General features: G+C 41.2%; 3 protein-coding genes across 4 annotated transcripts; 1 reads left to right on the top strand and 2 right to left on the bottom strand.

The window, feature by feature from the left end:
• Positions 1–563: 563 nt before the first annotated feature.
• On the bottom strand, positions 564–7,855 carry LOC4335542 (cell division cycle 5-like protein). The gene is made up of 4 exons (XM_015780804.2): positions 7,339–7,855; positions 3,756–5,477; positions 1,899–2,180; positions 564–1,599 (listed from the first exon to the last, which is right to left on the bottom strand). Exons 1-4 carry the CDS (start codon positions 7,513–7,515, stop codon positions 862–864), a joined length of 2,919 nt encoding a protein of 972 aa, XP_015636290.1. The 5' UTR covers positions 7,516–7,855; the 3' UTR covers positions 564–861.
• An 8,851-nt stretch (positions 7,856–16,706) lies between these two features.
• Positions 16,707–20,013, top strand: LOC4335541 (uncharacterized). The gene is made up of 6 exons (XM_015778702.3): positions 16,707–17,077; positions 17,153–17,348; positions 17,526–17,598; positions 18,218–18,267; positions 19,555–19,668; positions 19,762–20,013. The coding sequence occupies exons 1-6, from the start codon at positions 16,786–16,788 to the stop codon at positions 19,886–19,888; spliced, it is 852 nt and encodes a 283-aa protein (XP_015634188.1). The 5' UTR covers positions 16,707–16,785; the 3' UTR covers positions 19,889–20,013.
• Positions 20,014–21,329: 1,316 nt separating this feature from the next.
• LOC4335540 (uncharacterized) lies at positions 21,330–25,769 on the bottom strand. 2 transcript variants are annotated; one of them, XM_015781746.3, is made up of 6 exons: positions 25,504–25,769; positions 23,774–24,768; positions 22,517–22,607; positions 22,374–22,429; positions 21,825–21,885; positions 21,330–21,704 (listed from the first exon to the last, which is right to left on the bottom strand). In XM_015781746.3, exons 2-6 carry the CDS (start codon positions 24,590–24,592, stop codon positions 21,622–21,624), a joined length of 1,110 nt encoding a protein of 369 aa, XP_015637232.1. In that variant the 5' UTR covers positions 24,593–24,768; positions 25,504–25,769; the 3' UTR covers positions 21,330–21,621. The 2 variants fall into 2 exon arrangements, with proteins under 2 accessions (XP_015637232.1, XP_015637233.1); XM_015781747.3 differs by having other exon boundaries at positions 21,825–21,873.
• Positions 25,770–27,467: the final 1,698 nt, after the last annotated feature.

The following is a 27,467-nucleotide window of genomic DNA, read 5'->3' as shown; positions in this document are numbered from 1 at the left end:
TGGACAAAACGATTAACATGTTTAAAGGAACAAGCCAGAAAAGCAGTCGCCATATTCTTGATGCCAGTGCGAATCGCCATTGCTTCGGGCACTACACTATGGGTGTGGTAATTCCAGGAAGATACTCATTGCATGCCAAACACAAAGGATTGGTGGATCCCCAAGCTGCTACTGACGGCAGTCGGCACCTTTGTAGCAGTGTTGCACAGTCGCCACCTATGCCACTATCTTCTGTCCCACTCAACTCGGATGCAAGGAGGACTTTGTTCCTTGAATAGTTCCTCGACTCCCAAAGCCCCTATTTTGGAGGCACCAACTCCTCTTCAAGAAATCTGAAATCCATTTGTCTCATATCATATACTTGTTAGTTCACCCCCTACATAAACTAAACGGGAAAGTCGGTCTCACTTCGTCTCACACAGCAGTTGGAAGGAGGATGTATACTATGGTAGCAAAGTCACATTTAACTACATTAAGTGGGACATTAAGGGCATAAACTATATAAGATAGGACAGACGTCTAGACCTAATGATCTTTGCAGAAATAATTAGAGATCTCACATCTATCGGCATTGTTTCTTTTTTCTTTTTTCAAGTTCAATTTCTCAGATAGTACATCGAACTAACATTCTTTCGTAGCAATTCTAAGAGCTGAGAGTCCTCAATGGGAATTGACAAAATTAACATTGTACAACAAGCTTAGTCCCGCATTTTGTCGTTCACTAACAATCAAGCAGCGAATAAAAATTCAGTGCACAGCTTTGGACATTCAATTTGCCTCTTCTTTTTTTTCTCTCAAGGTATCCGTCCCTCTTAGCTTTCTCTGTGCCGCCCTCGAAGATGAAGTACAAGAAATGACATTCTATTCAGGGACAGTGGCATTCACCTCAGTTGAGACATCTTGATCAGAAGATGCAGCAGCACTTCCATCATCTAGACTGGCACCAACAGTGGGAAGTTCATCCTTGCTGTCGATGTGATCCTGACCTCCTGATTTTGATGCGTCGATCATGCCACAAGATCCATCTTCCGTGGTAGCAGTATCACCGCTCTGCGAGCTAGAGTTCTCTTCGACCGCCACCACATTGTCGTCACCTTGAGTACCTGGTCCTGGGGGAATCGGACCTACGAATTCATCACCATCAGCATTAGAGTTGTCAACATCCATCTGATCCTCATTGACTTGTTTGCTTCCTGCCGCTTCTTCATCAGCAGCCCTATCCATCTTTCTTGCTTCCTCTTCAGCTTTCGCCGCTTCTTTTTCTTCCTCTGCCTGCGTACGCTTCTGTGCTTCCATTTCCTCCTCCTCCTGAGCACGCTTCTGTGCTTCCATTTCCTCCTGTATCATCAGTTGCCTCTTATGCTCCTCAAGCTGCTCTTGGATCCTCTTGTAACTAGTTAACAGATCACCATAGCGGCTTTGGAGAGTCCGTTCTAATGCTTTCTGTTTGTTTACTTCTTCAGTCAAATTTCTTATACGATAAGATGCAGCCATCTGTTCCTGCTTCTGCAGCTCTTGAAAGCATTCAAGCTCTGTTGCTGAAGTGTCCATCTGCTTGAATGTATCTTGAACCTGTGACCAGAGTTTACCAGCTCGTACCTAAAAAATCAAATGGTATGTTCGACATCAGCATAACAAAAGGTCATAAAAAGTAAGAATTAACATGCAATCAGAGAACAAAATCAGTATCAAGTGAAAAAGACACTGTTTAGTAGGAAATGTTAAATGGCAGGTAAAAGCAAACACAACATTTGTGTTTTAGCCTTGGGATGAAATTTCAAACACTGCATTCTCAATACAACAAAATGGGAGATAGATAAAAGAGTAATGAAGCCATGTTATCGGTAATGCTAATATAGACATGTTGCAATGCTTATGGTGCATCATCCCAAGCCTACCTGGTATCCTTGTGTCAGAAGCTTGATTTTCTGCTCAAGCCGCGAAGCCTTCTTAGCTTCATCATCCATTCTCTTCTTCACAATTTCAAACTCATATTGCAAAGCAGCTATCTTATCAGAATTTCCAGCAACGCTGGCAAGACCATAGCTGTTGTTATTTGGAAAAAACATAAGGTCCTCTTGGCATGCATCATGTGCTTTCACAAAATCTTCCAAAGATTCACTTTCATGTCCCATGGCGACACGAAGGTATTGAACCTCCTCCTCAAGCATAGAATTGGCCTGTGAACAAATAAATGACGCAATATGGATTAACTTGCACCATTACATAAATAAATTAGGGGCACAAGACTGGAAATAATATGAAGTCATATCTTGCAGATGATCCCAATTACTATGGTAGTATCGTAGCTTTTTTCACGGTAAGCATCAAGCAATATCACATTTACTATCAATACAATAAACTAACCATGGAGACAACTAAAAACCGACCATATATCGCGTATGATGTAGTACACTAAAACCTGAGTAACTCCTGAGAAAATTGAATACTGGCTACAGCATGCGGATTGTGTATAGCATTAATATAAGTACTGTTCAAAAGAATCCAAGAAACCCAGAAAATAGACCATATGCCAAACTGACTAGAAACAAAAAATAGATGCGAAATGGAAGGTTCTTGATGAAAATCTACAGGTTATGTACAGAAATAACTTCACAGACAATGTATGGAAATGACTAGATGAGAGAATATAGCTTCTAGGTCCATCTCTACAAAATATCTCCGTTTAAATTGTCTGGGAGATTGGCTTGAAACTTGAAAGCGTTACCTTCAGCTCTCTGTGCCCTGTCCAGAGATTATATGCTAAGGAAATTTATATGTGCATTGTCTTCCAATATAAAATGATGCCACCCCATTACTCTACTGACAATGAAGGCCCCATGTAAGCTAGATCACCTTTGCTATCAATGTGATTGCTAGTTGATGCAGATGAAATTCTCACAATGGCATAACACGGATTTCATACTGTCAATTAAATTTTCACAATGATGTGATGCAATTTCACATCTCACCACACAAGACATGATCTTTTGTTGGGGTCACTATGGGAATCATTAACGACATGGGCAATTCATTGTGAAACATGTTCCCATCAAAGCTGAGTACGTGAAATGAGCTCATATGTTCTAGCCATCTACTGCATCAAACAATGATACCAAGGAGACAATGGCTGAGCCATTCAATAACCAAAGGATGCACCGTAAATAAGGCATTGCAATTTTTTATGGAATGAAGTTTTTTGTTCTGACTATCCAAAGACCAAAATACAAAGTATCCAAAAGGGTACTACATGTAAACAGATTCATGATCCTGCAATGCCAAGCACATGGTTATATCTTTATAGTGCTAATCAGATCAAACATTACGTTCTTAAAACTAAGCACATGATCCTATGGATCCCACAGCTACATGGTATCTTTCCAGTATAACATATAAAGTTAGCATTAATTCAAGTTATCCTCCAGAGAACATTTGATGCCATTAGGATAATTCAAACTTTGGCTGCTTGAGAATCAAAGAGTAAGAATACAAAAGTTGCTACATGAAGTCATAAATTATTTAGGATTGATGCTTTAAGGCACATGTTATATGTGTTCAGTGAGAGATAAACATTGATCAATCTTGCACACACAGGATTTCAAGTTATTACTACAGGATTTCAAGTTATAACTAATCCAACAAAATTTGCATTCATGAGTAGAGTCTATCAGTCACTTGAAATAGATGTTAACAGATTAAAATAGGCATGTCTCATTGCTAAAATACTAATATAATAAGAGGGGAAGAAAACCTACCTCTTTTAATTCGTCTTCATCAAAATCTTCAATCTCAGGTACAGAAGGAGTCCCATTCGCCTGGCGCTTGCTTCCTTTCTTTTTATCCTTTTGAGTTTTCTCATCTAGAGGATATTTAGCATTATCATGCTCAAGGAGCCGAAGAAGCTCCTCATTTATTAGTTCGTCAGCTTGTTCAAGTGATGTAGGAGGCACGAAGGTGCTCCTGCTTCTGCTTTCACCACCCTTAATTAGAGTTTGTCGGAGAATTTCTATAGAAGCTGCCGGTGGCCTTGGCAAGCTCCTCTGCAAAACTTTGGATCTCTTTCTGAGCAAGGCTTCCTGCCTTGCTTGTTCCTCAGCCCTCTCTCGTGCAAGCCTGTCTGACATATCCTCAATTTTCTCTTCAGCTTCTTCCTTCTCCTCCTCCGTGATAGGTGGCATAACTATCTGGTACTCATTCTTAGGCTGTGGAATAGAAGCAAACCCAGATCGTAGGCTTTTTCTCAATTCAGCTTGCCTACGAAGCTCAAGTTTAGCAGTATCTTGCATATCCACCTCTTCATTTATGCGAAGCTCATCTCGGAAAGGAGTACTTTTTGGAGTTAAACCAAAAGAACTTCCATCTCTGGAGGGTGTCATTCCAATTCTTGGAGTAGCACCAGGGCCAGGGCTTGCCAAAGGTGTTGCCATTGGATTTGGAGTCTGCATTTCCTTCTTACGTGGTGTAACACCAGAGAAATCTGATGGGTGAAGCTCCGGGTTATCCCCTCCTAAAAGAGGGGTCTGAGACTCCCTTAGACGCGCTAGATTTTCTGCCTCCATCATAATAGCATCACCCTTCCCAGCTGGAGTTCGTTGTGGCGTCCGCAATGGTGTCATTCCAAGTCTTGGAGTTTGGGAATAACTAGAAAGCAATGCTCTTGTGGCAGTACTACCTTCGCCAAGTTCCTCAACTAAAGAAGGATCACCAGCATTACCCATCTTTGCTATCTCTTCTAGCTCATGATCAGAGATTTGGGGTGGTGGAAGCATTAATTTGGACCTCTTTGTGACAGCTTCTGGATCGTTGAGTCTATTTGCCTGCATAATTGCAGCAGGAGCATCCTGCCTCTGGAGAATCTTGTTCCTGGCAATGTCTTGTTTTCTTAATTGTGCCTCTATGTCTACTCTTCTCTTACCTTCAAGCTCCTCAATAGTGGTTGGGAACTGTACATGCTCAAGTGGCCTGTCCTCACCAACAGTATCATAAAAACCTGGAGGCGGCCTCTTTTCAAAAGGAATCTCAGCATTATAATCGATACCCTTTCTCTTTCTCTTCCTCTGCCGTGTATCAATACCAGCCGCCTTTAATTCTCTCCTTTTCTGCAGTGAGGCAAGTCGCCTTGCCTCTTCAAGTTGTTTCTCTCTTGCCTTCCGCTTTGCCTTTTTACCCCTGGTGTTAGCTAAGCGAGCCCTTGCCTCAGAAAGCATCTCCTTTTCATCTTCATCCATATCAACAGGATCAGGACGTGCAGGTTTTGACTCGGGGTTCGGGTCAATCTCACCAGGCCGTAACTTCCTTGGATCATCATTAGGCTCATAATTCTCATCCTTTGCACAGGCAGCATCAAGAAGTTTCTCATAACGCTCAAGGCACTGAGATGGTGTTCGACCAACAATAGGTGCAATTGTCCTCCACTGCGTAGGCATGAGTTTAGCAAGATGCAGTAACTTCTCATCCTCTTCCCTTGTCCATTCAGTCTGCCATCAACAAAAAAGAGTTAGCACAGAAAATAAAATGAGAGAATAATAGTTGGTGTGACAAATCTGCAAGTGCAATTGGTTATGCTCAAATAGAACCAATAATTGAAATAAATGCGATATATTGTTAATGACATATCATGAGACGAAATTATCCAGACTGAGCAAAAAGGGCATACCAAATGCTATACAATAATTTGAACAATTTAGGTTCATAGAATGGCAAACAAGATACAACACGTCCAAAAGCACTTATTTCAATCAAATCACAGAGTGTTGAGGGTTTAACATCAGAGAATTTTCATAATTGCAGTGTCAATTGGCAACATAATGATGTAGCAGCATGGTTTAAATGTGCCATCGTTCTGGCATTCACAAAGAGATAGTTGTATTAAGCATTAGTTCCATATGGTAAATTTACCACCAATAGACACACCATCAGCCCTTCAAAAGCAGTGTATGCTTGCAGCAATATGGCATGAGGAGAACATAACTAGAGGAATGGAAGGAATATGTTGATAATATTTTATATATTGGTCCAAAACTATTGAGTACATTTCAGTAAAGTAGACAAAAATACTGGGAAATATCTAAACAAGATATATAGCCAGATAAAATAAAACCCACGTCTAGTAAGCAACCCTTCTTTTACTTTTTAAGCAGCATATTAGCATGTGTTGCAAACTGAGAAAATTAATATACATGTAAAGAACAGTTCTAAACCACACTACTAATATGACCCAGATTATTGTTTAACAGAAAGATACTAATACTATTGTTACTTTTCTTTTTAATCATGTAGGAATTGTTAATATACAAAGCCTACGTCCTCAGAGTCATAGTCCCATAATGTCTAAAGTGGGTCCTGAATTTGTGATTCCAAATGTAATCATGAAATCTGTATATGTGAGTTTGAACTAATTTGACGAAAGATCATTTACTGCGAAGTGTTCAGTTCTAATTCACTCAAAAGTTCTGGTGCAGTGGAATGTGACCCACTGCTAGTATGGGCCCTGTGCTCAGAGGGAAGTGAGATATAGAATAGTATTTTTACAGAACCACAAATCATGAGGTGGCGGGTGATGAAATTCCTAAGTTCACCAAACATGGAAAGGTTCTAGGACCTGATAAATTTCTACTTGAATAAGATTTCTTAAACACAACAGAATTTTCTACTCTAAAGTCTTAACTTCCATGCTCCAGAAATAACTTGTAGCGAGTGGCAACATTTTTTTTAAATACAGCAAAGAATGCAAACAGTATACTATATCAAACAACATTTTTTTCCCCTAAGGTAACATCCCATGTCAAGAACTAACTCATGCGCTAAATCAGTGAGCAAAAAATGCAGCTCGAACCACGCGGCTCAGGACCAAACAGGCTGACAGATCAGGGAACATGGTGACGGCATGTCGTTACAGAAACATCCAACTAGATTTTGAAATGCAGGAAACCATGTTTTATTGAATAAGATCTCATGGACAATTCACTATAACATCCATCTTATAAGGTCTAAATACAACGAAGAATGCAAACAGTATATACCACATTAAACAACAATTTTTCCCCTATTGAGGCTGTAACATCTCATGTCAAGAAGTCATTCATGCGCTAAATCTAAATCTAATTTTGTCTCGACATTGCTGATCTCACGGACAATTTACTATAACATCCATCTTAAGGTCTAAAATACAACGAAGAATGCAAACAGTATACCACATTAAACAACATTTTTTCCCCTAATCACGCTGTAACATCTCATGTGAAAAACTCATTCATGCGCTAAATCTAAATCAGTGAGCAAGAAATGCAGCTCTAACAGAGCAGACAGATCACGAGGGGGAGTGGGATATGCACATACCTTCTTGATGGAGGGGTCGAGCCACTCGTACCAGCGGGCCTTGCACTGCTTGGCGGACTTGCGGACGAGGAGGGACGAGATGCGCGCCCACTGGTTCTTGCCGTACTTCATCACGGCGGCCTTGAGGATCTCGTCCTCCGTGTTCTTCCACACCCCGCCCTTTATCATGATCCTCATCTTGCCTCCCCTCTCCTTCGCTCACCTCCCCGAAGCTGGTTTTCTCCTCCTCGCCGGAGGGCCCCCGATGCTTCTCCCCTCCCCCACCCCCACCCCCCGCCCCGCCCGGACGAGGCTGCTAGGGTTTCGCCGGGGCGGCGGGCAGAGTGGGTTCTAGGGCTAAGTGGAGGGCGGGGATCGAGGTGGGGGAAGGATGCGGATGTGGATGCGGATGCGGGCGGGGATGGGCGGCGGCGGCGGCGGCGGCGGAGGGGGAGGGGGAGTGGAGGCCGTGGAGGCCGTGGGGATTTGGGTTTTGGGCTTTTTTTGGTCGAGGAGGAGGACGAGTGATAAGGTGGGTACCTCGGTCGGTCAAACCAGCTAGGGCAGTTTGCCTTGCCGCCCGATGCTAGTCGCTAGTACCCAATGATTCTTTGGTTAATTTAATCGTACCACTGTAAATTTGGTATATTAGAAAAATGTTACTACTATTTACGATATTGGTTACATGCTATTGGAATTTGGGAAAATTGAAACAATATCACTCACGTCCATTTTTTTGTCAACCTGCGTCTAATTCCACCAGTGAAATGTCACTTTTACTTCTTCCCCTTTTATCTCTTTTCTTCCTCTCTCCCGGTAGAGAGACAAGATGCGCGACAGCGATGAAGCTCGGGGCTGACAGTGGCGGAGCTCAAGGCCCGACGCCTCCTTCATCAGCAAGACGAGTTGCTCCTCCATCGGCTGAGCTCGAGCTACGGAAGGGAATGCCAGTGGCGGCACTCGGTTGGGTGGAGGGGTGACACGGTGGCGATGACATGGATCTCTTTCACCGCCGTCGTCGCCATAGACGCTGCCCGTGGTCCTCCTTGTCAGATCTGGACGGAGGCAGCGCCACTGGCAACGGAGCTCCGGTGCCCCTACCCAGCAAAGATCACTTCTCCAGTAGTGAAACCAAATAAACTATATTAATGCTCATGCATTCGTGACAGAGTCTATTTCATACATTCGCAACAGAAGATGAGCATTTTTGCAACAGAGCAGATCCTCTGCTCTTACATATGCCAAGGACCATTGTTGCATATGGTTTACCAATTAAACATCTCTTTTAATAGCATTATTTTAGTGCGACATGGTTAGGCTTCAAACCAAACAAAACCATATTAATCCTCATGCATGCATATGAATCGAAACAAGGTCATCTATATATTATGTGCACGATACATTTCTAATTGAAGATGAGCCGGTTCTTTTTTTTACGTATCAGATCCTCTGCTCTTACATGTGCAAAAGACTGTTGTTTTAATAGCACTACACTATTTGGCGCGCTCAACCGCTCCCTAATACTCCCTTCGTTTCTAAATATTTAACACCGTTGACTTTTTAGCATATGTGTGACCGTTCATCTTATTTAAAAACTTTTGTGAAATATGTAAAACTATATGTATATATATAAGTATATTTAATAATGAATCAAATGATAGGAAAAGAATTAATAATTACTTAAAATTTTTTAATAAGATGAACGGTCAAACATATTTTAAAAAGTCAACGGCGTTAAATATTTAGAAACGGAGGGAGTATATAGTTTGTATTTAGTGATTTTTGGGTGATAACACGTTGTGTGATTATGGATGATAGCTCTAATGTCCACGATTAGATAACCCTAGTAAACAGAAACATTGTTGGCATGTTGCCGCCTGGTAAATTCTGTCTGTCTGAACTTCTTCTTTCAGCTGAACTATAGATCCTGATCAACTGATCTCTGTTTTCACGACAAGCTGTGAGCTTTCTACCTGCACTAGCTTTTGCAGAGAAAACACATGCATATGGCCCTCTTTCATTTCTAGAAAAAAATATGGAAATGTTACCTAGCTTTCTAATTTTACAATTTTTACTAGTATATATGCCAGAACACTGTAGCGGTTGATCACCTGGACCATCCATCTTAGATCAGACGATGAAGATACAATAAGGTCAGCTACTAATGCCCATTTTTACCGTGCTTCTCTGTATTAATTAACTTGCCAAGCATCATATGGTATCCCTTCTGTTTTTCCATCATACATATGTGATATGTGACGGAGAAATTTTACGGATATTAGAAAAGTACAACGAGATACCTAAATTTTATTTGATACCTTGAAATACCTAGTGACTAACGGATTAGGGAAACTATTTGATACCTAAGTTTTATTTTCGGTGAATAGCTAATATGGTCCCTGAAGTTTCGCTTCAGGCTCAGTCTAGTCCTTGAGATTTCAAATAGTCCAAACAAGTCCTTCAAATTAATCATTTGAGTTAATATAGTCCTTGGACCCACAAAAAGTGCCACGTGAGCACGCCAAATCATCCTCGCATGCAGAGGTATGAATGAAATGGACCATTCTACCTTTATATACCATATATAAAAGAAAACAAAAAGAAGATAAATGTTTCACATGTGTATGATCGTTTTAGAATTGTCACTTATGATTGTTGTAGCCAAGCATGGATCGTGTAATTCCTTTGTTGGCCACCCATCCATAACAATGCTAGGCTTGGGCTGGCCTATTTTTTTTTTGTCTTTTCTTTCTTTTCTATATGGTATATAAGGGTAGAATGGTCATTTTATTCATACCGTTGCATGCAAGGATGACTTGGCGTGCTCACGTGGCACTTTTTTGGGTCCAAGGACTATATTAACCCAAATGATTAATTTGGAGGACTTGTTCGGACGATTTGAAACATCGAGTACTAAATTGAGCCCAAAGCGAAACTTTAGGGACCGTATTGACTATTCACCCTTTTATTTTCAAGCATGATAAAATTATATATCTAACGTGATGACTTGAAATAGGCCTCCAATAATCTTTTTTTTTCGCGAGCGTGTAAAACGATTGCAGATCAGTATATTAGAATAAAGCATTTTTTTCCATACACAACGTAAACGGCCAGACGGCCATTGCCTGGGGTAAGGAACAAAAAGGCCTCCAGCAATCAAATTCTTCACAAGACATCACATGAGTTAATAATACTACAAGCATTTATATAATATACAAGAAGAGAGGTTCATAATCCATATATTTGGCGCTAGCATGCACCGGTGATAGTACGATCGATCCAACCAGGAATCATATATTACGAAAGCAAGATACTACTACCAACTAGCAGAGGCACACGTACACACTTAATATAATCTGCATACATATGCCACTAATTAATTAAGTAACTAATATCTCATACTAGTAGGCTAATTACTAATCTGGAGTAAATTGCACCCACGGTGTATTAACTTGGCAGGTGGGTGCAATTTAGTGTAAGAACTTAAGAATGAGTGCTCTAGTGCAACAACTTGGAAGATATATGCAATTTAGTACAACAACTTTATAAGTGATCGCATAAATGCAATAAGTTGCTAGATATGTATGATTTTGATACAATAAGTTCAGAAGTTATGCGACAACTTAATTATTTGGAGCATTTTTTTATACATATTCAATTTTTAAGTACTTATTTTAACATTATACTAGTGTGGATATGTATGTAAGCATATTTATATTTTTATCCTAATAACTAATAACTGAAAGTCAATTAAACTGAATGTAGAAATTATTATATTTCAGTTGAGATTTGGAAAGGTGAAGAAAACAATAATTCATAAAGGTAATTGATGTGCAGTATAATTCTAAAAGATTAAATTCAATATTATAAGGTAACATATGTAGGATTGCTATTTAATGGTATATTGACATTGTGAGAGAAACTCACCTAGCATATGCTTAACTAAGTTGATGCACCAAAATACTAAATAGTCAAGTTCTTGTACTAAAACACACCCACTTATCAAGTTGTTGCACTCGAACGTTCAATTCTCAAGTTCTTGCACTATATTACACCCACATGCTAAGTTGTTGTACCGTGGGTGCAATTTACTCACTAATCTGCATGCTTAGATAATTTAGCATCGATCAGTGAGTCAGTGATGAACTCATGCTTACACGTACGTACCTTATAATTGGTCGATCAAAACTTGAGAAGCTCCAGAGATCGGCACCGACGAGCTCATGGCCGTTGGGGTAGTCCAGCGGCGGAACGCTGCCGCCGAGGAGGAGGAGGAGCTCCTGGATGAACTCCCACCCATACGTCGCTTACCTCCTACGCCTGCGCCGCCACGCTGCATATATAGTAGGCTTGTCAACTCCACGCCACCTGCTGCCGTCGCCGGAGTATCCACGGCTTGCGGCGGCGCCATGGCGGTGTTGCATTTCTTTGGCCGCTTTGGTGGAGCTGCATAGGGCATCACCACGGGTGCCGGCGCCAGCGGCAGCGGAGGGAGGTCTTCGCGGGCGGCGAAGTTGGCCTTGGCGTTGAGGCCGTAGAGCCTGCGCGAGACGGCGTCATAGGCGAGCGCGGTCTCCAACCAGTGGCGGATCAAGAAAATCGATTCGTTGGTGTCGTAACATGTCTATCAATGTTATAGTATGCTAATTATACTTAGATCATGATGTTATAACATATAAATAAGTAGTTTTGCTATAGATTTTGCCGAAAATCGTCGGTGACGCCTGACACCCTCCAGCGCCACGTCGAACGTGCCGATCCACAAGCGGGACCCCTTGATCACATTGTCCCGGATCTCGGCCGACCACCGCACGCCCGTACGTGCGCTGGTGGACACCCAGGAACCCGTGCTTGCTTCTCCTCTTCTTCGTCGCCGGCGGCTTCGCGCCGCCGCCGCCGCCGCGCTTGCCAGCTTTAGTGCCAGCGCCCCCGGTCTCAGGCGCCACCGGATTTGGGAGAGGGTGGTGTTCTTGCCTGAAGGTTTGTGACAGATTCAACAGCTGATGTACTACCTGCATTTTCCATGCAAGATTCCGCACAAATTTCAAGTCCAAATACAAATCCTGAACGATTTTTGGGGGAAAACAAGCATGCATGGATTGATGGATGTATGTGTTCATTAATGCAAGTGATAAAATTCATTCAGAAACCAATTAGAGAAATACCAGAATACAGCACACATGGATTGATTGTGTTATGGAGAACACTGAATAATTAATTTGGCAAACAATCTAGTATGAATGCATGGTAACTAATGATTCTAATCGTCCCCATTTTACTTGAGTTCATCATCTTCTGCAGCGGCGGCGGCGGAGGAGGAGAGGGGGAGTGGAGGCCGTGGGGATTTGGGTTTTGGGCTTTTTTTGGGTCGAGGAGGAGGACGAGTGATAAGGTGGGTCGGTCGGTGATTCTCGGGTGCGACCGCGAACAGGTTCAGGTCACTCGGTCGGTCGGTCCAACAAGCTAGGGCACTTTGCCTTGCCGCCCGTTGCTTCAGGGGCTACCACTTATGTGACAAATTAGTGGTCGCTTTGACTTATTGTTTACAACGTTTAACCATTCATCTTATTATTTAAAAAATTAGTACTAATATAAAAAAGATAAATTATACTTAAAATAATTTTGATAGTAAAGCAAGTCATAAACAAAATAAATAATAATTTCATAATTTTTTTAATAAGACGAATAATTAAACGTTAAAAAAAACTCAAAGCGACAAGTAATTTAGGACGGAAGTAGTACCTAATTGATAATCTGATTTTTTTTCTTTTATCTCGGAGTCTTATTCCCTTTCAAGAAAATTATTATTGAAAATGGCATCTCTTCTATAGCATGTACAATAGAACGGTAAGGATTGACGACAATGGTTATACGTAGATCGACTCGAACGATGCACTGAAGGGAAGAGAGGAGGTGAGAGAACACAAACTGGTGATTAACTTATCACCGGAACTGCACATGAACTACAAGAAGATGGGCAAAATGGCACCATGAGTGGATAATAGTAGAGAAAAAAGGCAGCGAAAAGGAGTGCTCGATGTCTTTGACATCGCTGATCTCCGGTTCGTCGGCGGCAGCGTTAGTGGTCGCCTCATTCATGTTTGCCACGGGAGGCAGCGGTGTTTGGCTCGTAGCCATCTCCTTTAAGTCAGGTTTGTCTCGAGTGGTGATGATGCTCGTAGTTCCGTCGTTTATGTTTATCGCGGGCAGCAACATCAGTCATAGCTAGCCATTGCATAAAAAAAGATGTTTAGATCTAGTGGGGCTCTACGAGCCATGGTGATGGAGCTTCACTTTGAAGCAGTTGCTTGTCCTTTGTATCGTTGCTTCCATACAATCTTCCTCGGCAAAGCATTCATCATGATATTTTGATCTAACTTTTTGCAGCAAGTCTTCGATCTCTTTGGTTGGAAAGACATAGGGCAATCGTTGGTGCCACGACCGGTTTCTTGCACAAGCTGATGAAGGAGAAGATAGCTAGGATAGATATGTAGCCTATTTAGAATAAAATAATCCCTATGTAATGTATAGTACTATAGCCCCATTGATTGTATGAGGTGTCTCTACAATTGTGTAAAGATGATGTATAAGAAATTGGAGTAAGGAGTGGGCGGCTCTATTAGACTTGCTCTTAATAAAACAAAAAATAATTTGTCTATGCCTGAAATGTAAAGGGCTAGTACCACGAAATATTGGAAAAGGTTTTTCTTCTGCATCTAGCTCAAGTGCTCAACACATCATCTTACGTAGCTCTACGTGTTAATTATGATAAAAAAAATGCTTATAGTTGTTCTAAATCTAGCCAAGGAGAGAAGTTGATACTTGTGTAATTTCATAATGGTAGTTTCTACATTACCATTTCAAGTTGCCCAACTTTATATAGTCCATCAAACTATAGATAGTGATTAAAGATTATAAAAATACATGTAACCTACCGATGAGATCCCAGTTGTCATCCTCTCCTGCAGCTACGGAATTAACCCTAAACACCACTTCCTCATCATCATATGATGAGGATGTGGATATACTCTCCCGTGTATTCACGGTCAATACACTTCCACCACTATGAGAACCCTAAGCAATCACATAGAAAACAAGATCAAGACCTCATATGCATTACAGAGGAGGTTTAAGTCATGTCTCCCCAACCATTTGGTTTATGTGAGTGCTCTCCTCTTATAAGATGCGAAGTTGTGTGTTACAACTTACTCCGGGTTAACCTCCTTATGCTCTCTCGGCTACAGCCACGCTCAATCCCTCCTCCTCCCATTGATAAATATGAAGGGTCATGTAAAGTTGGTATTGGTACTTAGGTTGTGTTTGGTGGATGATGTTGGGAAAACTAGATGAATTACACTTAGTGGGGATGAACTATATAAGTATATAGGATACCTCACGCGTGTAAAACGGAGCAACTCATTAGTATAATATTAATTAAATATTAGCTATTTTTTTAAAAAATGTATTAAGATGATTTTTAAAGCAACTTTCTTATAGAATATTTTTTCAAAACACACGCGTACAAGTTTAGAAAGCCATTTACTAAGGAAGGTGAGGTGGCAACAAATGGCTGCCGAACATAGCCTTATTGTGCAAAGGCTATCTGATATTGCTGGAAGAGATGAAGCGATTTTTAGCTGACAATTCAACTCAAATGCCGAACAGTGATGACTGTGGTATTGTTATGAGAAAAAAAATCACTTTTTTATACTATGCTGAGGAAGAATTTATGTTACATCATACCTTTTTGACAGATATAAATAAATAAAAACTTAGGACCGAATGGGCCAAAATATAAAAAAAATTAAAACTGGATGGGACATTTCCTAGCTGTAAATTTATTGTACTAGAAAATATCTCATCCGGTTCTAGGTTCTTATATTTTGGGATGGTTGAAGTATTAAACAGAGAAGGAAAAAGTGAATTACCCACATGGAACTATCACGATCGACCAAATTACCCCATAAACTCAAATACCAGACATTTTACATCCTCAATTATTCATACCAGACAAATTACCCTAGCATTGTTTTTAGTGGTTTTGACCAATAGCTTGCACACGTGACATCAACGTGGCAATCCAATCAGCAAAGAAGATTAAAATAAAGTGTATGGACTCACCTGTCATTTATCTCCCTCAAGCTAATACCCCTCCCCAGCGTGCGTTGTCCGGTGTTGCCACCCTAGATCCACACGTGTTGTGCTCCCGCCGTGACGCAAAGCCGGGAAGGTCCGCACGGAGGTCCGGGACGACGACGAGAATGTTGAATGTGGAGGGGTAGGACAAGGCACACAATTTCTAGAGGTAGTGGTGGTGAAGTGTGGGTACGAGCGGTGGGAGGTGAGGACCACATGATCCTTGCTGATGACGCAAGCAGTGTAGTGGAAGTCACAGACTCATGGTAGGCCTTGTCAGCCTCGGCGACGAGGCAGTGGAAGTGTAGCTCCGCCTGATGCTGGAGGCGCCAGAGCTCTAATGCCGTTGTTGTCGCGAGTGGAGGTGGGAGCAGCCAGGACGGAGGCACGCTTCATGCGGGGGTGGTCTTTGCCAGGGACGTCAACGTGGTTGGTGTAGAGCTGTCAGTGGCGCTGTCAACCTCATCAATGAGGATGGTGTTGATGGGGCCATAGAAGGAGGCAACAATCTAGAATCATGTGCCGCCCCAGATCCACGCTGCCACACCCACCACACTCGCTAGAACCATGCCGAACCTCGCCTCTAGCCGCCTCCTCCAATGGCCGCCTCACCCCAGCCATTGCTCTAATACCAAGTCTCACCTCCACAGTTGTCTGTCAACCCCATTCCCAGCGACCGAAGAGAGGGGCCTCGTCTCACCTCTAGGTACCTCCGCCGCCCAATTCTTAGCCTCGGTTGCCAATCTCATCCTAAGCCCTGCTTTCTCTAGCCATCCGTCGTCCCTATTACCAACTGCTCGAGAGATGAAAAGAGAGGGGGCCTCGCCTCGCCTCCACCACCGGCCTTCATCCCCATCCCGAGGCACACCTCTCTTGCTTCCTCTATCCGCCCCTCATTATGAGCTTGAGAGAGTAGGAAAGAGATGGTGGAGAGGAGAGATTGAGGGAGAGATGAAAATAGATGACAGGTGGGCCCTACAAATTTATTGTTATTATTTTTGTTGATTGAATTGCCCCATGTGCAAGCTCTAGGTTAAAACAACTCATAACAGTGTTAGCGGTAATTCGTCCGATATAAATAATTGAGAGCATAAAACATCTAATATTTAGTTTGGAGGTAATTCAGTCGACCGCTGAACTATAATCTTATTCCTTTTCCAATAAAGAAACCCAAAATTATTTTTATTTTTGAAAGTCTAAAATTATTCATTTTTGAGCGTCCAACCGCCAAATTACGATGGGGAATTTTCCTTAACGAGAGCAGCGAGCAGGGGCTGGGCCTAAAACCCTAACAACAGAACCGCCGCCGCCACGGAACCCACCCACGCCGGAATGTCGCCGGCGGAGCCCCGGCCGCCCGCCGCCGCCACCCGCAAGCGGAAGAAGCCGCACAAACCCACCAAAACCCTCGCCAAGAACCCCACCAATCCCGTCTCCACGAAGGCGAAGAAGAAGAAACCGCCGCCGCCCTCCAAGGCGGACCAATCCGCCTCCGCCGCCGCCGCCGGTGGCGTCCTCCTGTCGGCCGAGATGCCCCCTGCGCGGCAGCTCGAGTTCCTCCTCCGCAGCTTCGAGCGCGCCGCCAAGATGCGCCTCTCCCCGCTCGAGCTCGACGCCTACTCCGGTAAACCCTACCCACACCAGAGTCCAGAGATGCTTCTTGGCGCCATGAATGATTACCAGCTTTGTTGATTTGCAGAGGGATGCATGGTGCCGCTCGCGGAGGGGGCGAGCCAGGACGTGGAGGGATTCGGTGACCATGTGAAAGGGGCCTTTGGCTCCTCTTGGAAGGAGGAGCTTTGTGAGGGGGAGCTCGATGGCGGCGCCGTGGACGCGGGCAGCCCGGCGCTCCTGGTTATCTGCTCAGCTGCTCTGAGATCGTTGGAGCTTCTTAGGTAGTAGAAACTTGTTGCGAATGGTTCACATCGTTTTGTGTTGTGTCCTTATGTCGAGTCCGTAGAGAATTGACAGGATATGATGTTGCGTCTATCTCGATATCGCCAAATTATTCTGATTTGTTCTAAATAATTGATCATGTTCTGTTGACACGATAGTTGGTGTGTACTTTGCAGGGGTTTAAAGATGTTTACTAAAGAGTGCCGCCCTATTAAGCTCTTTGCTAAGCACATGAAAGTGGAGGAGCAGGTTTGTATTGTCTCAGTTGGAAATTTTGGGTGGCATTAGGTTACTGCATTTTGTTTAGTCATACCAAAACCAAAGGTTGCAGTTCATCCACTCTCTACCATGACTGAAATGATAATGCTGCTGCCTTATGACCTAGCCCTACAACACTGTTGTTTGGAATGCTCACTTACAGTGTAGCTTCTGCAGTTTTAATGGAAGTATAAAAGTGATCATGCTTCTGCAGTGTAACATAGTGACTAATTTTGGGAACTCTATGTTGATATAAGGATATACTCCATACAACATTTTCTCACCTCTTTTTTCTAGTTGAGTACTGATCATGCATCACTATGTTAGGAAGAGAAGAAAATTAAGTCATAGCCCATGTTGTGTTGAAATGATAAGGTTTCTTGTATTGATTTTGCACTTCATTATTTTTTTCTTGATTTGATATTTGTTACTTTTTAGTATAATTGTGTGCTTTGGTCATGTAATAGTTCTGCTGAATTGCAGACGACAATGTTGTATTGTGTAAATTCAGTTGTTCTTTGCTTTTAGCCTCCAGCTTCCTAGTGTTTTTTTCAAGGGAACCGCTTCCTAGTGTTTTTGTTTCTACCTTAATTCCAATTTTTCTTTGCAGGTTGCGTTGCTTAAAACTCGAGTTAATATTGCTTGCGGTACACCAAGCAGGTATGTGATATTGCCTGTTCATGCATCCACCCGTCTCATATTCCTATTATGTTTGATGAGCATACAATGGGGCCTTAATAAATCGCTGATTCAAGACCAATTTTGCATTAAATTATAGTCTGAAGTATTAGTAAGTGTTTTTTTATGTATCCTATTCACAACATAAAGGATATAAACTAACCAAATTTTCCTATGTTGCACCTGTAATATTTTTATTCTTCTGAAAGCAGCTTCTGAATAAGCTAATATGTTCAAGAAAAATCACGATATGTTGAAAATAAATGATTAGCTCTTATTACTTATAGCTATATTCCATGGATTTTTTTTTAGCATATCAGTGTACGCTAAATCACTAATTAGAGAAGAATGAATGATGAAGCTTTGTTAACAGTCATGTCAAGCAGATAACAGTTCAAGCAAATTTGTTTAGCTTTTCTCTGCCATCCAACAGAAATAATAAAAAGCGGATTGATAAAGTTACATATTCAGATCATCAAGCCGAAATTTGAATACTATTATCCATCTATCTCCCTGCCTGCATTCTCCTTTGCACAGGAGTGTTTCGCTAATCTCTTTCGTGTGACAACACGATACCATAGGCATATTGGCATATTATGGTTGTGAGGAAATGTGATATCTCACTTTTATGAGTAAATTTCTATTGTGAAATAAGGGTGGCTCTTGGAAATTTTATCTTTATCTTTGTCATGTTTTGTTCAACAGAAGAGAAATTTTCAGTTACTTTCAACTCCATAGCCAGGCTAGGTCATTCATGTCTTCTTAGAGACAGTACCACTGAAGGGGCTTTACAGCTTTACTATGACTGCAACAAAAGAAAACCCTAGAAAGATTAGATGACAGTTCTAACTTGGTCATTTATACCCTTCATTTTGTTTGGAGCTTTCTGCATGTCATTGGAACCACATCAAAATGTCAACTATGCCATCATTATATGCTAACTTTTTCAGCATTTTACTTGAGAAAACATGAAACATTAGATCATTGTTTGAAGTCGAAATTTTTTATGATTAGATTGTATCTAGAAACATTTGGTGTTCATGTCTTATGGTAAGCATAAAGTAAATGCTTCTGCTAGTGATGTTAGGAAAGTGAGCTAATTTTAGTGTGAAGAGCCTAATGGAGAAAAATATATGTTCAAGACAGTGCAAAAAGTGATCTGGTTTCTTCCTTGTTTGTTAAATATCAGCAAAAATGACGTGCTTCCTGCAGTAGTACTGCATGCTTATTCTGTTATTAACTTTATCTCACAATTTTTTTCCTGTTCAGGATCAAGAAGCTAATTGACATGGAAGCATTATCTCTGTCACGGGTGAAACTAGTTGTACTTGACATGCAGAGAGATGCAAAGTCATTTACCTTATTCACGTTGCCACAAGTCAGGTAGTATATTGACAACAATATTTTAACCACAAAAAGAAAAAAAAATGCACAACCATTGGCATTGTTCTAATTTTTTTTGGCATCACCATGCAGCAACGAGTTCTGGGACTTATACAAGGGCTATCTCGATCAGAAAGTTCGAGGAGGAGATACAAGATTATGTTTTTATGGTGCTGTCTCTGAGAAAGATGTGAAAAAAGCCCTTCCATCTGCGGAGTAAAAATGGCTGATACGATGAATTTGTGTCATGTGCACATTGTAGTCAATGTACTAGATATGTATTTTTGACATACTAGAAGTTTGTAGAAGCAGGCTGGGCAAGAAAATTTTGGAATTTTGAGTGCATTTTTGTCAATCCTACCAATTTTTGGGTTTTGTCCTCGCAAACTCAGGCTGAGTTCGATTCAGCCGTTTGGCTGAGATTATGGTTGATGCGAAAATTAATTAAGTATAACTATTATGAACTTGAAAAATGGAATTTTTTTAAAGTGTAAATCTATTTTTTAATTTTGTAATATTTAAAACTCAGTTAATCATGCATTACATATGTGTCCTTAGCGATTCAAAAACAAATGTTGTAAATAAACTATGATAAAGAAAACTACAAAATCAACTCCAAAATTAAATTTTAAAATTAAAAAGTTGGCTTATAAGTATAAGCATAAGCGAAATGATGAAGCTACTAATGTAAAACAAGCTAAATTTGAATGGAGTAAAATGATTCCCACAAGATCTTTGTGTTAATATTTCCCTTGAAAATTACACATGAAAAATGAGGAAGATTAATGAAACAACTTTGTTCCAGATTAATGAAACAACCTTTGTTCACCCGACCATGCTGGCATCACAAGAGTCCACATCTCATGATTCATGATGGCATTCCTAATTACTTCGTTCGTCCCATGATGGCATTCCTAATTAGTTCGTTCGTCCTAAAAAAAATTCAACTTCTAGTGTTTGAATTTTATCCCACAAAAAATCAGCTTCCCTTCGATACCTCTTACTACTTTTTACAGTAATTAAGGGTATTTTAGTCCTTCTCCATCTCCACTAATTCCACATTGGGATGCTAAGTTTTATCCCCTCGATACCTCTTACTACTTTTTACAGTAATTAAGGGTATTTTAGTCCTTCTCCATCTCCACTAATTTCATATTGAGATGCTAGGAATGTATTTTTTTTACGACTGAGGGAGTAGCTTAAGGTGCCAACTGTCAACAACCCATTACATAAAACTGTTCTACAAAATATAACTGCTAGTACATTTTAGTGAACCTACTACAGAAGTTTCAGAGTGAGACATCAGCTGCTGATTATGTACACGTTTCAGGCATCCAGTACAACAATAGCTTGATTTCCAGATATAAAAGGTTGGTGCGCAAAATAGAACTCCTGGGTTATAGGGAACATTATCCACCATTCATCCTGCACTTATCGTCTGGTAGCATTCTCCAATACTGATTTTCGCAAAAACCGCTTGGTTTTTCATGAAACCACTATAGGTCAGTTTATAAAAACCAAGCTGTTTTAGCTGGTTTTTATTCTGGTTGGGAAGTCATCAATTTCGATAAACCAACAGGAGCTGTTTTCACCTGCTTTTCGATGAACCGACAGTAGCGGTTTTCACTTAAGGTAAACCCAGCATGACATTGCACGAAATATGGGTACACGAAGGATAGTTTCTCAACTGGAAGTGACCTTACAAAGTTCACAGGGTGTCAACACCATCTATTGTATGCAAAATACCTACGCCCATATTTTAGCAAGCATCCATTTCGAAGCCTAGCAAAGAAACATACATCATGGTGTACCCACGATACATTTTACAGAAGCTAGCTCTACTTAGCTGGTTAAAAGGACAAAAAGCTTTCACACAGATGCACAACGGGTTGGACACCATATCATCATGCCAGTGGACAGTGTCAGAATTTCTTTTTCACCATATGTTCACCATTAGAATGGCAGCAATCTTCTGTGTCCTGGGGACGAACACCGAGGCGTTTTCCTCCTCTTAGGAGGCGGCTCCGAATAAGGCCCTGTTGCAAGACGAGAAGGCATAGCTTGACAATAGGTTTTGCTTAAATCATCAGGCACAAGAAACTGGAAAAGTATGGGCATGACAATTGGATGTGAAATGTCTGAAGTTCTGAACGAACCTTGAAGCCGGGGTGACTCTAAGTTGGTTATGGCAAGGATAGAACCGTCCTGTGAATAAAGCTGTGTATTCAGTAAGATATATACACTTGCTAGGCATATCATTATCACACCCATAATTTTAGTTATACACTAGACCTGTTTCAACACTGAAATGAAAGAAAATAGTGAGCACTGCTAATGACAGTTCTTGAAGACATAATGAGCCGCAGTTTTAATATCATAGTCCTATATTTTCAGCTGAACTATTTGATGGGCATGTAAATTTAATTCAAGTGAAAACAGCTCCAATGAAGTACACAGAAATAATGTTCCAAGTGAAAACAATTCAAACCATCAGGTTATGCAGCATCCCTGGTGAACCTTCAGCTTTTGTGCTAGCACAATTTTTCAATTTTGAGAGCTGATCACATACATTATGATACTTGTGCTAGTTGATAACTTTAACATTACATAGCACGAGTCTACATAAACTTCTGATTATGGTAACAGCAGAAATGAATGCTTATGTTTTCTTTTCAAGAAAAATGAACAATTATATTATTACTAACCATGTCATATATAATCTTCTGGCTTCCTGGATCCAACCGTGGAACTATCAGTCGACCTGAAAAAAATAAACACATTTCTTGGTAAATGAATAAATGAATAAATGGTTAAGCGGTATTCAAAATTCAAAGACCAAACACTTCACCTGATCTAGTGCTTCTCTTGAGAGATTCAGGTGTAGCAAGAGATAAAGCCTTACCCTTAGCCTTAGTACGAGTCAGGGGAGGTTCAATCACCTTCAAATTTCAACAAACTATTAAATAAGTTCTCAATAGAAGCATACATATTTCACATGCAAATGAGACTATACATTGAAAGACAAATGGATTCATAATGTATACGCAACTTCATTGCAGGCAATACGTAGGCCTAAAGTGTCAAAACAAAAAAAACATAAAACCAGAATTTGCACAACTTGCTGATTGCTTGAATGTCTGATTTTTATTCAGGTGACTATTTATTACAATGACAACAGCATGATCGCAACAAAGTTTCTGCAGAACCACAGAGTGAACCCCTTCCTTAAATGGCTTGAGTGAGCATTCCACCTACTCCCCCCCCCCCCCAACCTCTATTTCCTTAAAAGAACAAACATGTTGTGTCAACTTGTACTTACCTACTCCCTTGATAACGCCTTTGGCATTATAATTAGGAACCAGAGTAATACCATTTGCCTTTCGGAAAACCAAAGGATGTGTTTAATAATGCAAATAATATGATCAAAACATTTGGTTAGGGCTTTATCTATTAGTTGCATAGCCAATACAACTTCTTACTGAACCTTGTGAAACGTTAGTTTCGAATGTAAGAAAGTTTGCCTTAAATAACTTCAAACATACTCTGCGAATGCCAAACCATATAAGTTACCATAGCTGGCAGTTTGGAACACATGAATTTCAAAAGAACTTTTTGTACAAATTCAATATGAGCGGGCAATACCTATATGAATTGGAGGCTATTTCCACAATATACATAGAGTACTGGTTTAAACATGTAACATGTGGTCACACTATGCAGTTTCAAGCTTTAAAATATCTTAGTTTGTGTAATTTCTTTTGCCACCCTTGAGAACTATATACCCACCTTATGTGATTACAAGGAAGATACACACACACACACAACATGCACACACCTACGAGTGTGCCTCTTTAAACACATGTGCAACCTGCTTTTACGTAAATTTCTAGAGAAGCAATTAATAAAACCGTGATTTTCTTGGTATTTATATGGAAAGAAGAAAAGAAAATGAGATAAGGTCCTTGTTTTAGTGGTAAAAAGCCATTAAAGGTTTCAGCAATGGTAGAAGAAAAAAATCACTTGTAAACAACAACAGTAGACATGTTAACACTTTTAAGTCCTTAACATAATAAGTAAGGTACCCTGAAAATAAAATTACACTTACAACTAAAGCTCCGGTATTTCCATTTAGTGGTGTCGTTGGATATGATGCTTCCCGTTTAGTTCTTTTCTTGTTCACTCGTCTCTTCAAGGAAGCTCTAGGGGTACCTTCACAACCTCTCACATCTAAAGAAGTACAAGGTGTTTTATCTTCATTTGGTACCGTTTCATCATGCACTGAAGCATTAGGAGTGCGACTACAATCTAAATTATGAGCACTATCAATTAAGTCATCACAAGCCTCACGATCAAACAGACTGTTTGCAGGAGAAACCCTGTGCAGTCTCGACCTTTTGCTCACATGTGCATTTGGAGTATTTTCCAAATCTCCAGTTTCCTGAAGGTTAGTACGACATCTCTTTTCAAGTGGTGCTTTACTAACAAGAACTTCAGAAACCACAGCCGCTAAGCTTCCAGAACTTCTATTACTTTCCCCATCCAAACCATAGGACATATGACCAGCCGTCTGATTGCAAATTAAAACAGCATTGTCAGAATTAGTAGCATCCCCATTTTGTCTTGAGTCGGTGTGGACAATTACATTCCGAGTTTCTCTTTCTTTGTTAGTACAGTGATTAGTATCACCACGACACCCTGGTTTAGAAGTACTGTCTGTAGCCAAGTGCATTTCCTCATTACCCACATCCTTATACAAGGTACCATGTCCATTAATACTGCCATTTGTAGCAGAAGCAGATTTTCTGGTCACTGAACTACCATTCTCGTCACAAGTACTATTTGGCAAGTAAGAGCACCTCCGGAAGGGAACACCATCAGCATTGTTGCCCGAGAACTTGTTTACAGTGTTAACAATGTTTCCCATGAAAGCAGCTCCAAGTAGTTGCCTTCCACAAACTATTCTGAGGACACTTGAGTCGTGCACACTCTCCAGACCAATCACGAAAGCAAAGCCAGGTTGAGATTACATCTAGAGATTTGTTTTCTCAGCCCATGAAAACTATCCTAGTTACTCTTGGCTGGAATCGCGATCAAGTAGACCTGCATGCAAGTCATACAGCAAAAAGAGGTTACTTATATTCATCGCAACAGTGTTACTATTCTACTAGAGTAAAAGCATGCTTGCATGAATTCTTTAAACATAAAACGTGCACATGTTATCAAACAAAAAAAGAAGAGGTTGATATATTTATCCAAAGCTCAAAATCTTCGATGCCGTGTGTGCTTTCAAAGGAAAAAAAATCAGATATATGGCTGCAATTAGATGTATAAAAGGAGAGTATAGAAATCATCGGGTTCAATTAGTTGTCTCCCTAATAATCTGATAGCGAACCGCAGCTCAAAGCACACATGACACGCTTGTGATTTACCTCGGCCATACATGCGATGCAAAACCGCACCATCCAAATCGAATCAAAGAAAGGGGGGGGGGGGTGTCAGTCAAAATAACCCGTCCTTCCTCAAAGGGAATCAAAGCCCTCTCTCATTCCAACACTGTCGGGGGTTTTACTTAATTACTGACCAGCAAAAAAAATAACTTGCAGCAAAGAAGGGGAACACTAGGAAGTAGTAACCAAAATCGTTCTTTAATTTTTCATTGCATTGAATATCTTAAATAATAATGATAAAAAAAAGAAAAATGACTTTGATACGTAGGTAGAGGTCCAGACCTAGATTGGTACTACTAGTACAGTACTTAAAAAAAAAGAAAGTCTACAACGGAGATCTAACATTTTATAGAAATTCTAGCCATGGAAATAGGAGGAGCGTACGTACCCCCAGCAAACGCGCTCGCGGCGTCGGCGGCAGCGGCTAGGGTTTAGCTCCCAGCGAGGGAGCGAGGGAAGGGGGGCTGCGGCGTAGCCACGCTGGGCCTCCACCTCCCCCGTCCCGCGGCCGGATCAGCTCGGCTGCGAGCGAGGTGATGGGTGAGCGAGGCGAGGGAGGAGAAGGGCGCGAGGGTGAAGATGCGTGCCGATTTTGGTGGTAGCTGCGGGGGGCTGAGTTTATGAGCTTCTTCTGGTTGGGCTCTCGTCCAGTTCAGCATCTGCGTTCCGGGCACTGTTGGATTTGAAGATGGTAGCAAGGCTCAACAAATACTCCACGCACGCAAAACGGAGCAAAATTAATTAGGTATTAAGTTTTCTTTGAAAAATAGATTAATATGATTTTTAAAGTAACTTTTGTATAATTTTTTTTTTAAAAAAACACCGTTAAGTAGTTTGAAGAGCATGCATGTTGAAAACGAGAGAGATGGGTTGGAAAAGTAAACATAAAGTACTCTGTTTGAGGAGTTTTAACAGGTTGACAAAACCGATTGAATTTCATGAAACCGATCAGTTTTCATGAAACCGCTAGGTCTCGGTTTGTGAAAAGTTTGATGAAAACCGGTCGGTATTAACCAGTTTTCATACGGTGTTGACTAAAATTCGTCGGTTTTTACCGATTTTCTGTCAGATTTTGGTAAACCGGTGAGTAGTTTTTACTTCGAAATCAAAATGGTAAACCTTGGTTTTAAGACTCTGAGAAGCAGCTGGTGAGAATCTGGAAAAGCTGAGAAACCTAGCTTACCCAGCTTCCGGCTTCTAATTCATTTTTTGAGTTGTACAACTGCATATTCTCAGAATATGTGAAAATCTAGATTGTTTGGGGGAGCTTCCGCAAGCTGGATTTTAGGAGAGTTGCATCTACAGGAAGCTCACCAAACAGACACTATGGTGAGAAGTACTCCCTCGGTCCCATAAAAAACCAAACTAGTACTGGATGCAACATATCCTAATAGTACGAATCTGGACATACCTCTGTCTAGATTCATCATACTAAAATATGTTACATACAGTTCTAGATTCTTTTTTTTGGACGGAGGGAGTAGTTGGTTGGTAGTTAGTTTTTAAGAATTTGAAGAAGCTAGAAACCTATAACTTTTGGTCCTAGTTCATTTTATATTATGTAGCTACCCCTAGTTCATTTTATATTATATAGCTACCAATTTTGAGAATCTGGATGATAATATGTCCCTATTTACGAGAATTTGTCAATCTACATTATGATTAGCTTCAATAAAAGTATGTTTGGTTCATGATCAAGGAAGGATGGGATATGGCCATCCATTTTTTGGGATATGGCCCCCTTCAGCCTCATGCATAGTTGCCAGACATCACTGCCGGAAGGTTGCTCGTGCGCTAGCAGACCCTGTGGCCCTGCCGTTCATGCCACTGAACAAGCTTGTCGTCTGCACCATCGCCAGACGCCATCGCCCGCGCCGCCCGCGCCACCGAACCCTAGCCCACGCGCAGTCGTTGGACGCCGCTGCCCACGTCACTCCGCCACTGGACACCGCCTCCCTCGTGCTGCCGGACGCCGCCGGCCGTGTCGCCTGAGGAGGTAGGGTTAAGATGGGATACCGGATGCACCCATCCAGCATATACAAGGAATATTCTTTAGGAATATTCTTTAGGTGGTGGCCATATCCCAATCCGACCTTCAACCAAACATTTTTTTTTGAGAGCTCAGTCATGTCTTGAGATTGACGAAGTCACCACAGGCGCCTCGCTGTCGACGGGTACGTCGCCTACCACTGAAAGAATAATTAGCCGTAAATGCGAACACCCGTGTCAAATCTAGAATTTGAACCCGGGTGGGTAGGTTCCACCACAAGGAATCTAACTAGTTGAGCTATACTCACTTCGCCGAATTCTTTTTTTATGACAAACACAGTTCGTTTTCTCACAGTATGCACG

Source organism: Oryza sativa, chromosome 4, assembly GCF_034140825.1.
Source record: "Oryza sativa Japonica Group chromosome 4, ASM3414082v1".
NCBI classification, from domain to species: domain Eukaryota; kingdom Viridiplantae; phylum Streptophyta; class Magnoliopsida; order Poales; family Poaceae; genus Oryza; species Oryza sativa.
Note: the sequence above shows the minus strand (reverse complement) of the source record. Positions and strands in the feature narration are given on the sequence as shown.

Bases quoted from the DNA above. Each gene is read 5' to 3' on its own strand.
- LOC4335541 (XM_015778702.3), top strand. From the start codon at position 16,786: ATGTCGCCGGCGGAGCCCCGGCCGCCCGCCGCCGCCACCCGCAAGCGG. The intron at 17,078-17,152 runs GTAAACCCTACC...GTTGATTTGCAG, and splicing joins CGAGCTCGACGCCTACTCCG to AGGGATGCATGGTGCCGCTC. The intron at 19,669-19,761 runs GTAGTATATTGA...ATCACCATGCAG, and splicing joins TTCACGTTGCCACAAGTCAG to CAACGAGTTCTGGGACTTAT.
- LOC4335542 (XM_015780804.2), bottom strand. From the start codon at position 7,515: ATGAGGATCATGATAAAGGGCGGGGTGTGGAAGAACACGGAGGACGAG. The intron at 5,478-7,338 runs GTATGTGCATAT...TGTTGATGGCAG, and splicing joins TCGACCCCTCCATCAAGAAG to ACTGAATGGACAAGGGAAGA. The intron at 2,181-3,755 runs GTAGGTTTTCTT...ATTTGTTCACAG, and splicing joins ATGAAGACGAATTAAAAGAG to GCCAATTCTATGCTTGAGGA.
- LOC4335540 (XM_015781746.3), bottom strand. From the start codon at position 24,592: ATGGGAAACATTGTTAACACTGTAAACAAGTTCTCGGGCAACAATGCT. The intron at 21,886-22,373 runs GTTAGTAATAAT...CTGAATACACAG, and splicing joins AGAAGATTATATATGACATG to CTTTATTCACAGGACGGTTC. The intron at 21,705-21,824 runs GTTCGTTCAGAA...GTCTTGCAACAG, and splicing joins AGAGTCACCCCGGCTTCAAG to GGCCTTATTCGGAGCCGCCT.